The sequence below is a fragment of the Peromyscus eremicus genome, chromosome 16_21 (assembly GCF_949786415.1).
Source record: "Peromyscus eremicus chromosome 16_21, PerEre_H2_v1, whole genome shotgun sequence".
NCBI classification, from domain to species: Eukaryota; Metazoa; Chordata; class Mammalia; order Rodentia; family Cricetidae; genus Peromyscus; species Peromyscus eremicus.
In genome coordinates, this window is record NC_081432.1 from 22,568,013 (window position 1) to 22,580,610 (window position 12,598).

At 44.7% G+C, this 12,598-nt stretch overlaps 1 protein-coding gene and 1 pseudogene across 1 annotated transcript in view; both read left to right on the forward strand.

The window, feature by feature from the left end:
- The first annotated feature begins 6,528 nt into the window (after positions 1-6,528).
- Mypn (myopalladin) overlaps positions 6,529-12,598 on the forward strand; it is a 74,427-nt gene continuing 68,357 nt past the window's right edge. Inside the window, exon 1 of the mRNA XM_059282250.1 lies at positions 6,529-7,436. Within this exon, the coding sequence (XP_059138233.1) occupies positions 6,529-7,436 (908 nt within the window). The remainder of the gene's footprint in view (positions 7,437-12,598) is intronic.
- Positions 9,255-9,452, forward strand: LOC131893998 (small nucleolar RNA U3; annotated as a pseudogene).

A 12,598-nucleotide genomic window follows, 5' to 3' on the forward strand; every position in this document is an offset into this window, starting at 1 on the left:
CCTCTCCTCACCTCCAACCTCTGTGGTTGTTTTTTTTTTTCAATTAAATATATTATAATGATACTTGACATATTTAGCATGTGCAAGGCTCTAAGTTCAGTCCCTAGCACCAAAAATAATAATAAAGTAATAAACAATTATTGATATTTCATAGCCAGAAAATTCTAACACTTATGTTTAAATTTGAGTCATTTAATGTTGGGCTTTGCCAGTTCTCTGGGCAATACCACAGTTTGTTTTTTTGTTTATGTGATGCAGGAGATCCAACCCAGGGCCTTCTGTATAGGAGGCAAATGTCCTACCACTGAACTAAACCCCCAAAGTCTCAACATAAATAGTCACCTTACAAATGAGAGATCAACTTATAGTGCATGACCTTTCCAACAACAGTCTTTTTAGAGCCCGAAGAAGGATAGCACCAAGTTATAATGAGTCAAGAAAGATGTCCCATTGGCTGAGGATAGAGCTTAGTAATAGACACTTGCCCAGTATGCCAGAAGTTCAGGGTTCAACCCCAAGCACCAGAGGGAGGAAGGAAGCAAGCAGAGTAGCATACACCTTTAATCCCAGCACTCCAGGACGAAGGTGGGTCTTTATGAGTTTGAGTCCACCCTGGTCTGCATAGTGAATTCCAGGTCAGCTAGGATTACACAGTGAGACCCTGTGCCAATGGAGAAAGAGAGACAGAGACAGAGAAAAGCAGAGAGAGAGAGAGAGAGAGAGAGAGAGAGAGAGAGAGAGAGAGAGAGAGAGAGAGAACTCAAGGCATTAGCATCTAGGTTTTTTTGTTTGTTTGTTTGTTTTGTTTTCTTTTTCTTTTTTTTTTTTTGAAGCAAACAAGTTCTCAGGGCAAATTCTCCTCAGGAAAAGTCAGAGGAAAGGAAACACAAAGAAATTCAGTTGAGTTGAGTAAGTTCTCTGTGTGGCCACTCTGACTTAGGACGATAGCCAAGTCTATCCAGAGGACTGATGGGGATGCTCCATTTCCAGCACGGTCCAGTTCACAAATACCATAATATCCTCTCAAGAGCAATTACTCCTCTTATTTTGAAAGTGGCATAAAGCTACATTTCAATTTACAAGGGACAGACATGAGAATATGACCAAATGTCCAAGAACACCCCAGATGAAATGTCTAAGAGAACACTCATGGTCTCCTTTCCCCAAACCTGATTCTGCCAGCCACCCAGTTGCTCAGGTCATAAATACCCTTGTCTTTCTCTTGTCTCTCATTCTCAACCTATGAGCAAATCATTGGCCTCCGCTTTCAAAAGAGAGCTCAAATCCAACCATTCCTTACCACCTCCTGCTGCTATCCCTCACTGACCCACACCCCCGTCACTTGCATAACACATCACAACTGATTCCTATTAATCTTCTCCATTCATAAGGTCAAAAAAAAATTGAAGTCCTTCCCATGTTCTGCAAGGCCTAATATGATCCGACCTTCTACCTTTTTCTTCCTCCTTCCTTCCTTTCTTTTTCTTGTTTTTATTTTTTATTATTTATTTATTTATTTTTGAGACAGGGTCTTACTCTGTAGTTCAGGCTGTCCTGGAACTCACTAAGTAGTCCAGACTGACCCGTGACCCATGGCGATGCACCTGCCTCAGCCTTCCAAGCGCTGGGATTACAGGCATGAGCCACCACACCCAGTCTATGGCCTTGTACATTTCCAACCTTGTCTTCCAGTCTCCTTTTTCACTCGCTGGGTGCATAGGGTTTGACCCGACACACATCCTTTCTGACCTTGACATTTCTTCTTTGGTAAAGAACAGTCTCCCCAGTTGATCAGATTGCTGATGTCTCCAGAACAGATTTTCTTGTCCTTCCCAGCTAAAGTAACTCACCCTTCTTGACCACCCTCCCTGCTTTAGGGTGGACCACAACGCCCTGCTTTATTTTTTGTTCTTAGCGTTGGTATCATCACCCCCAGGAAATCAGTTCCATAAAACCGGAAGCTCTGTCTTTTATTGGCCACTGAATCCTCAGTACCTGGAATAGCATCTGGCACATAGAAGATGCTCAATTAATACTTATTAGATGAGACGGCAGGGTTGTGACCAGTGATAGAACACTTGCCTAATGTATATGAAGCCCCCCTTTTTTTCCTTCTTTCTTGCAATACCATATAGTTTTTATTTTGACTATAAGTTTTCTTTTGTCATTTTATCTTTTTTACCTAACCCTGAAATAAAAAAAAAAAAGTCATAGAGCGAATAGGAAGTTCTGGTGAACAAAATAATGCAGTAGATATTTGTCGACTACCTTCTGCTCTCCGTCTGTGGAGAGAACACGGAACAATGTAAGAGACGATGAAAAAAGATAAAGAGGCAAATTCAATGTATTCCATTAAGTGCTGCGTTTGGTGATAAGTGCGTGAGGTTTTCAGGCATGTTGGAGAGAGGGAAGGGGTCCCCGGGTGGTGAAGGTTTGGCTAAGAGTTGCAAACGACGCAGAATTTTGTCTGGGAAGTGAGGAGAGGTGGGAACAGTGAGCGGTGCAATCAGAGAGAACACAGGTCTTTGAAGAAAGGACAGCCCGCTCCTGAGCTTCTGTCTCAACAGAACGCAGACATCCTGGGTCAGGACGAGGCTAGAGGTCAATGTCTCGTCAAGGTCTTCCCAAGGAAGTTATTTCACCAGTGCTACTCTTTCCCCATCATGAATGGCCGTAGATGTTACGTGACAGGAGTAACTACCATCTATTGACTGTGTACTAAATACCAAGTGCCCAGATCGTTTAACCATCACGTCAGCCTAGAGACGGCTACTGTTGTCTTCCCTCTTCCACAGCTTGAGAGGAAGGCTTCCAGAAGTTAGACTTTCTCACCTCAATACATCCAGGAAGCATCAGCTGTTGAGTGCCAAGCACTCATCTTGGAGCATAAAACGTTAAGCTGCTATGTAAATCCTACATTTTTGAATACTTGGAAGTTTTATTATCAGAATAGTTTTTATTTTTATTTATTTATTTATTTAGGGTTTTTTCTAGACAGGGTTTCTCTGTAGCTTTGGAGCCTGTCCTGGACTAGCTCTGTAGACCAGGCTGGCCTCGAACTCACAGAGATCCACCTGCCTCTGCCTCCCAAGTGCTGGGATTACAGGCGTGCACCACCACCGCCCGGCCAGAATAGTTTTTATAACCATAGACATAAAAACAAGCACACATATCTCAGTTGGCTTCTTCACACACACACACACACACACACACACACACACACACAAAAAAAAAAAAAAAACCCAAAAAACTAGATAGAGAAATCACTGACTTTTTTTCCACTTCCACCCTATGTATAAACTTTCTGGAATGTCAACATTAATATTTGTGCTGTTTTAGAAAGAAAAAGAAATGTCCATTTCTTTTTAAAATAATAATGCCAATGGTATCCTCACAGCCACAGGCCACATGTGAAGGGCTTCATCTTCTTGGAGTTGTCGCTCCTACCTCCCAGAGAAAGAGATGGCGTGGAATTAAAGATAAGGAAAACAAACCCAGAGAAGTCACTCAATGTCTCAGTCACCTGCTGAGAGAGGAAGCCATACTTTGAACTCAGCTCTCTCTAATTCTAAGGTCACTGCTCACTTCTGGGTTAGCTCAAGATCTAAGCCAATGCAACACACAAAGTTAAAGATAAAGTCACATCCTGACGTAGTAAACATTAGCAGCCCTCAGACGGAAAAGCATCTTGCTTTCTGAGGCAGCGTTAACTTTTCACCCTCACACTTCAGTGATTCAGAAACTCCAACTAAGCTAAAGAAGTAGTTGATAACAAATGGGTTTATGATAACAATTGGTTTATGAATTCCTGGTGATAGTCAGTATATTAAATAAGCTTTCAAATAGCATTTTTGAGCCTTATTTCATACATCTGTCTTCCACAGAGTTCACACACAAATGAAAATTTTCAGCTGAGATATTAGTTTTGCTTTCACGTGCTACTCTGTATGTTATCATTCTACAAAATTTGAAACTATCCTAGTAAATGAGCATATCATAATTTGCTTAACTAAATCTTACTGGACGTAGTTCCAGTTTTCATATTATCGTCCATGCCGTAATGGCCATCTTTCTAGATTAAAGTGGTGGTTTCATCCAACACCCCTGAATTTTAAATTCATCACCTTTGAAGGCACAATAGACTTCACTGAAATAAACAACTCCAGTGAGAACCATCCCAGGCTCTGCTGGCAAGGGTGTGAAAAACATCTCACTGCTAGCCATCCTTTCCCAGCTATCTCGAACTGCCCTCTCAAGGTGACTGCCGACTTTGCCAACTGAGAGGTTAGTTTGGGATAGCACTGTGGAAGTTTGGGAGCCAGGGAAGTTCCCAGGAAGCCTTCGGTGTGATGTAAGGGAGGGGCTGCCGGGTCAGACAGAAGGGACGGACAGACTGAAACAGGCTTTGCCATGAATCTTAAGGACAGCGGAGAGTTAGGGTATTATTTCCTTTCCTATCTTCCCAGGACAAGGCCAATACCTAGTAGCAAAGAACGGCAAATCGTCTTCATTCAGTCACCATGTCTGAGGGTGGGCGGAGCTGAAGGGTGGGGTGCTGAGTAAGTCAAGGTCAATGGGAAGGTTCTAGCCATCCCTGAGCACCTGTTCAGGAGAGGAGAGAATTAACAGCCTGGGAGTTACAAGTTTGCTCCTCCTCTAGTAAGTGGCTGAATCAACACATGGGTGACATCACCAAGTACAAATCACATTATGCTGTTTTCCTTCCTTTCTTTCTGTCTGTCTGTCTTTCTTTCTTTTTAATTTTTTTTTTTAGATCTTTAAATTTTATTCATATGAGTGCTTTGCCTGCATGTATGTGTGTGCCCACATGTATACCTGGTGCCTGTGGAAGTGGTGAGCATCCATGTGGGTGCTAGGGATCAAACCCGGGTCCTTTGAAAGAACAAGTGCTCTCTTAACCATTGAGCCAACTCTCCAGCCCCATACTATTTTCTTACGGTTTTAAAAAATATTCATTTTTTGCCAGGCAGTGGTGGCACACACCTTTAATCCCAGCACTCAGGAGACATACCAGGCAGATCTCTGTGAGTTCGAGGCCAGCCTGGTCTACAGAGTGAGTTCCAGGACAGCCAGGGCGGTTACACATAGAAACCCTGTCTCCAAAAACGAAACAAAATATTTATTTTCAAAAGGTAATATATTCATATATTCACAATTTACAAACTAAGACTGGCACTCAGGTATGTGAAGTCCCCTGCCAAGTGCTGCATTCAGCTACCTCTCATGTCTTCTCTTAACCAACGTTAATTTAAGGTCTTCTTAAAAACCTAGACTTGGGGCTGGAGAGGTGGTTCAGCCATTAAGAGCACACGCTGCTCTTGCAGAGGACCCAGGTTTATTCTCAGCACCCACATTGGGAGTTGACGCCTCTGGTCTCCTTGATCCCTGGCACTTGTGTATATACTTTACACAGACATACAGATTTTTTTTTATTTTAAATCTAAACAAACAAACAAACAAACAAAACACAAAGCCCCACAACTTAGACTCAGCACGAAGGCCAGATTATCTTAGCTTTCAAGAACAGACTGAGCCCAGCACCAACACTAAATTTAAACAGCTTGACGCTAGTCCACCAACATAAACATCCTTTCTTTTTCACGAGCCATATACATCAAGACTACATTTTTCAGTAAATTAAAGGACAACATGCTGTCAATGTCTTTTATTTTTCTATAATTCTATTATCATCAAGTTAACAAAATTGGCAAGAATGAGGAAAGGATGCAGAACGGATCTGTTTTGAATATGAAAACACATCATAACCGAAAAGACCATTGCAATTGTTAACAAAATCAGGCGTTGATGGGTTGAGATGACTCGGTGGGTAAAGGTACTTGCAGCCACGCTCGAGTGTGATCCCTAGACCTACATGGCGGAAGAAAGAACCTCCATGACCCATGTGTGCCTTACACAACAATGAATGAATGAATGAATGAATGAATGGACGAACGAACAAACAAACAAACAATTTTATAAATTAGGCTTAGACATTTTTCACATTTTAGGGAAGTGTTCTCCCACGGAGTTCCACCCTCAGCCCTGACACTGTATAAAATCGATATGGTTATCTCATAGCTTGTACAATTGAATTTAATGTAAAGAAAGTACTGAAATAGTAATTCCCAGGTGTTTTTTGTTTGTTTGTTTTTGGATTTTTGAGACAGGATATCTCTATATAGCCCTGGTTGTTCTGGAACTGACTAGGCTGGCCCAGAACTCACAGAGATCCACCTGCCTCTGCCTCCTAAATGCTGGGATTAAGGGCATTTGGCACCATACCCGGCAGGATTTTATTTTTAATTTCAGAGAAACTTAATTGAGTTTCATTTCCTTTTTATAATGAAGAGTCATTGTTAAGCCTTTCGCTTTTATGAAAGTGCCAACATTAGGTGATTCAAGCATTTCTTACATAATTGACGTCTGTGCTATAGTAAATACAGGCTTGTTATTCCGTGGCAGTGATCTGAATTTTTTTTTTCTCTATGCCCATCACTTTATTACAGCATGCAAGACGACAGCATAGAAGCATCCACTTCCATCTCTCAGCTTCTGAGAGAAAGCTATCTGGCTGAAACCAGACATCGTGGGGACAATGAGCGAAGTCGAGCGGAGCCTTCCTCCGCCAACCCTTTCCACTTCGGCAGTCCTTCTGGGGCTGCAGAAGGAGGGGGCCCAGAGGACCTTCCGGATCTTTCCGCCTTCCTGAGCCAAGAAGAGTTAGACGAGAGTGTCAACCTGGCGAGGCTGGCCATCAACCACGACCCTCTGGAGAGAGTGGATGAAGCGCAAGCTCGGAAACGTCTGTCTTCCGACCAGACGAAGAAGCTTTCGCCCAAACCAAGCTTCGAGCCTGCCTTCTGCCAGGACAGCCCTCGAGGTCCTGCCCGCTCTACGGACAGTCCCCCGGAGACAAAGAGGCCACAGTACAGTTCTGAAACCCAGTCCAAGAAAGTCTTCCTGAACAAGGCCGCCGATTTCATCGAGGAGCTCTCCTCCCTCTTCAAGGCTCACAGCTCCAAGAGGATCAGACCTCGGGCCTGCAAAAACCACAGGAGCAAAACGGAATCCCAAAACAAAGTCCTGCAGGAAAACAGCCCCGCCTTCTCAGATCTGACAGAGAGGCGAGAAAGAGCCTCGGTACCCATCCCCATCCCCGCAGATAGCAGGGACAACGAGCTGAACCACGCGATCGAACAGCGGGAAGCCAAGAGGCGGGAAGCCGAGCTGGCTGCTGCGGGCGAGGCTGCTGCTGGCGACAGCACCCCGGGGTCTTCGCCTTCGTCCCTGTACTACGAAGAACCTCTGGGGCAGCCTCCCCGCTTCACACAGAAGCTACGGAGCCGAGAAGTCCCGGAAGGAAGCCGAGTCCAGTTGGATTGCATAGTGGTAGGAATTCCACCGCCCCAAGTAAGGTAAAAACAGCCGGGGAGGGGCGTTTAGCAATGCTATCTGTCTGCCTGCGTGATTGTTGTTCCGGAAAATTCCATGCTTCCTTTGCGCAAAGGAGCTAGGATGAAAGGGAGGAAGCTAACATTAGCTCCGTAAGTGATTCAGATTGTTCTACGGCTGTGGCTGTAGTTGGCTTGGTGCTGGAAGAGGACTTGCTCAGTCTGTGTGAGGGCCTGAGATCAACCCCTCACCCCAGCACTGCAATACATAAAACTTCTTGGGCTAGTACAATGCTTGTCTAGCTAGCATGCTGGAAGTCCCAGATTCCCTCAACACCACAGAAAACCAAGTGTAGTGGCAAAAGCCTGTAGTCCCCCAGTCAGGGACTGGCAGAGGATCAGGAGTTTAAGGGCATCTTTGACTACATATAGAGTTCAAGACCATCTGGGCTACATAAGACCCTGTCTCAATTTTTTTTTTCTTCTAAAAGCCACGTATTTTTAAGATTTTAAAAAGTATATGTATATGCATATGTGTGTGGATGCTGATGGAGTTCTAGGCCAATCTCAGTTACATGGTGAGTTCAGGGCCAGGTTGGACCACGTGTGACCTTGTCTCAAATAATGACAACAAATGGAGAGGCAAGCAGTAACATAGCTTTTAAGACAGAATAACACGGTGGGTAAGGTCAGTTTTTAAAAATTCATTCCATGTATATAAAACACTATTCTCCCTAACTTCCAAGTCTTTCCCTAATATGTCTAATGAGCAGAGGGGATGTTCGTCGTGTGCGTGTGTGCGTGTGTGTGTGTGTGTGTGTGTGTGTGTGTGTGTGTGTGTGTGAAGCTCTCTGCCTTCACCTCCCATCTCACCCACGGAGCCCTGGAAGAACAGACAGACACTACCACGTCTGGCTTTTACACATTTAGACTCTCATGCTCGCTAGTCAAGCTATGACCACGGTGCCGTCTCCCCAGCCCGGAAGACACTCACCTTTGCTGTGCCTACCACAGTCCACCGTTTGAGGCACACAGGCAAAAGCTTCAGGGCTTACATACGCCATACCTAACTGCATGTCCGAACGTTAGTCTATACTTTTAAATATTCCCTTCTCTGTTTGTGGTCCCATGGAACCCGGAACCAACCTTAGCTTCCCAGGTGACATGTATTCCCTCTCTTATTACCATATGGTAACATGTGAATAATGCCACTAAAATAGATTGGTTTTGTGGAGAATTACTAGTATTCAGAGTCCTGTAAGAGTTACTATGAGCCGGGGCGGTGGTGGCACACACCTTTAATCCCAGCACTCGGGAGGCAGAGGCAGGTGGATCTCTGTGAGTTCGAGGCCAGCCTGGTCTCCAAAGCGAGTTCCAGGAAAGGCACCAAGCTACATAGAGAAACCCTGTCTTGAAAAACCAAAAAAAAAAAAAAAAGAGTTACTATGCTTCCCTAATCACCTAATCACTGCTAGAATATGATATCATGACCACGTGACCTTTATTCTCTGTAAGTCAATAGCATTTCATCTTTTTCTTTCATAATATTCAGACTATAAAGCAATCGTATTAATATGAACAATTGTATTTTATATACACATACTAATTGAAGGTATTCTGGCCCAAAGACGTACTCATATATAAAATTTTGCTTTCAAGGGCAACATAAAGCATATCCAATATTATTTTCACAGTGATGTAGACAGTTTACTATCAGGTTACCCAACTGACCTTCAAAGCAGGGTTTGGATGGTTTTGAGTCTTGAGCATCCAGCATTACTTCTCACCCATGCTGGTCCCTAAGGAATGTTGAGTGAATCAATGAATAAATAGTGGGTGGGGAAGACTATACTTTCAGGGACGTTCTCCTAGTTAATGACTGGAGAAGTCCCTTGGAGTGTGAAGAGTATTGAGAACCCTGAGGAGAGGGCGCAGAGTGAAGCTGGTTCCTAGTGTGGCTTCCTTGCACTTGGCATGAGCGATTGATCTTGGTTCTCCTCATTTGGGAGAGGAGAAGGCAGAGGACACCATCTGAGTGTTACAAACAAACAAACAAACAAAACCAGAAAAGCAAGAGATTTGCCTTACATTTAAATCATGAGTTAGACAGTTGGCCAAAGATACTGGAGAGAGTGGGAACAGTGGTGTTCAACCTTCTCCTTTAACTATGACTAATGACACAGCCTGGGCCTCTGGTCAGTAAAGCTTGTGAGGTGTCATTCCAGCAGCATGACACACATCCCTCCATGGCTTCTGGTCAGTCTAAGTAAGCGGTGAGACCTTAGATTACAGAAGATACACACTCAGAGAGGTCCAGTCCAACTCACTGGTTTCTGGACACAGACTGGTTTCTTAAGAAAAAGACCAAATCCCTCAAGGAGTCATTCTTCCCTTTGCTCAGTGGTGACAGCCTCTGCTATAAGAACGAATTCAGTACACCACCCCCAAAAAATCAATCAGGATTATAAAGTATCCCTTCCCCAATCAATGTAATCCAGTAGCCACCCAAAACTGGTTAATCAGCCAGGCAAAAATGTACAGATCTATACTTTTCCAAGCCAGAGAGGTAGCTCAGTGGACTACAGTGAAGACCTGAGGGTCAGAGTTCAGCTCTCCAGGACCCACGTGAATGCAGGATTCGCAGGTATACTAATTAGCTAGCCTAGATGGAATGGGCGAGCTCCATGTTCAGAACAGACCTCGCCTCAGTAAATAAAGTGGAGCGCAATAGAGGAAGACATCTGATGTGACTTCAACCTCCCCCTGACCCCATGCATGAGCATGAACTCACACACATGTGAACACGCGTACACTCGTGCTCACACACAAAACGTGTATGCGCACACCAAGTGAGAGTCGTGTATGTGGCTTCTGTGAAACAATACTAAATTTACCAGGGAAGAATTCCTCTACTGGTAGAGTTCATGTCTATACCAACAACTGTTCTGAGGCCGGGAGACCTGTGGGAATTCATTACACTCATTTCTGAATGAACTTGTACTGAATTCCCAGACTGCAATTGTGTGAAGAAAACTATAATTTTCCTGGTCAGCTATCAGCTATCGCTGTTTCATTCATACAGAGTTTATACAAGTCTACTCAGAAAGCAATATTTGTTTAGTTTTTAATTTGCTCACACCATTGTCAACACAAATATACAAATAATATAAATGCCGCCAGGCGGTGGTGGCGCACGCCTTTAATCCCAGCACTCGGGAGGCAGAGCCAGGTGGATCTCTGTGAGTTCGAGGCCAGCCTGGGCTACAGAGCGAGTTCCAGGAAAGGCGCAAAGTTACACAGAGAAACCCTGTCTCAAAAAAACTATATACACACACACACACACACACACACACACACACACACACACACACACACGCTATGCCTTCTGGGAGGTTGAAATCCAATTAAAGCAGTCATCCTAATTTCTATAGTAATGACCCATATGTTCTCAGGCTGAGAACCAGGAAAGCTGAAGAAAGCTGTGGTAGAGGCATTGTAGTTGTTGAACTTTGAAGACCAAACAGGAGCTAGTTTGAAATGGACTTACTCATTATTCGACAAACACCTAGTGAGTCACTAAAGCTGTTCCCCAGGAGTTCAAAGCAGTGAGCTATAGGAGGTTAGTGACCCTGTTTTAAAACCACATCTAAACCATTGTGAGAGGGCAACTCATAATCGAGTACAGAAATCAGACGTGTAATCAGAACGCTGCAGTATATCATATAATAAGGGCTGTACAAGGAGTAGGGCTGGGGACGCTTGAGTTTGGTCCCCAGCCCCACATGAAACCAGACATAGTGACACACGCCTATAATCAGTACTTGGAAGGTAGAAGGGTCAGAAGTTCAAGGTCAGCCTTAGCTACATAGTAAGTTTGAGGCTAGACTAGGCTCCATGAGACTACCTTTAAAAAAAGAAAAAGAAGTACAGGATTCAGTCGTAGTTCAAAAGAGACATCAGCATGCCTGCCTGGAGTGCAGGACAAAGCAAGCTTTGGACCCTGGAGTGGGAGCGGGGGTGGGGGGATGGGGGGGGTGGAGGGGGGTAGAAAAAGCAAGTGAAAAAGCCCAGAGGCAACTGCAAAGGATGAATCCTTTCCCACCAAGGAGACCTGTTCACAGGCTACAGATGTGGGCATTGTAATATTTTTATCTGACGGGGAGGAGACTGACCTACCCAGAAAGGAGAATGGAGCCAGATGATTCTGAAGGGCCTGGAAAGGAAAGTCTAGAACCAACTGGAAACCGTCTAAGGTTGTGTGTGCAAGGTGAAAGGGGCCATTTCGGGAGGATGATTCCAGAAGGCTGGGTTAGATCAGGAAAGGGTGGAGTGCTGAGTCTTCTGGAGAAGCCGTGGAGGGTGTCCCAGGCACCAGATACTCCTGAGGGGTGGGTGCATGCCAGGAGAAGGAGAAGAGAGGGTGCCAGAGACTAGTGTTGAGAGGAAGCTGAACCCCATGACTGACGAGATGGGAGGGATGATTTCAGAAACTACTCCATTTGAAAAGCCTGGGTAATATTGTGCTGGGGAGGCAGCAAGGTGCTCCTGGGGGCTCCCTGGTGCATAGTAGGGTGCTTACGCTCCAGTAACCGGCATAGTCCACCTGTGCGCAGAAAGGCAGCACAGGTGGACTTGGGGAGAGGTGAAAAGAGATCATGAAGTCAGGAGAGAGGTAAGGCAGAGAAGGTGGTCTGGACGGAGTCTGAAGGGAAATGGGAGGCTTTATATGACCAAAACACATTGAATGAAAATATAAAAAAAATAAACTGGAAGAGAGAGAGAGAGAGAGAGAGAGAGAGAGAGAGAGAGAGAGAGAGAGAAACTAAGGAATGACACCTGATGTTAACCTCTGGCTTCCACAAGCGTGTATATATATACCTACACACACACACACACACACACACACACACACACACACACACACTGACTAAATTCTTCCACAAGTTTGAAGCTGAGTGCCTGGAAAACAAAACAAAAGTCATCATGGACCAGGACTGGCCAAGTGGAAGAAACAGCGGGTTTGTAGAGGATGTCGATGAGCTTTGAGTCTGAGGGGCTGGAAAGGGCACAGTCCTCAGTCAGAAATGCAGACAGAGTCAGGCCCGTGGTGTTGAACCCCTTGTCCCAGCACTCCAGAGGTGGAGGCAGGAGGATGGGGAATTCATGGGTCATCCTTAGCTACACGT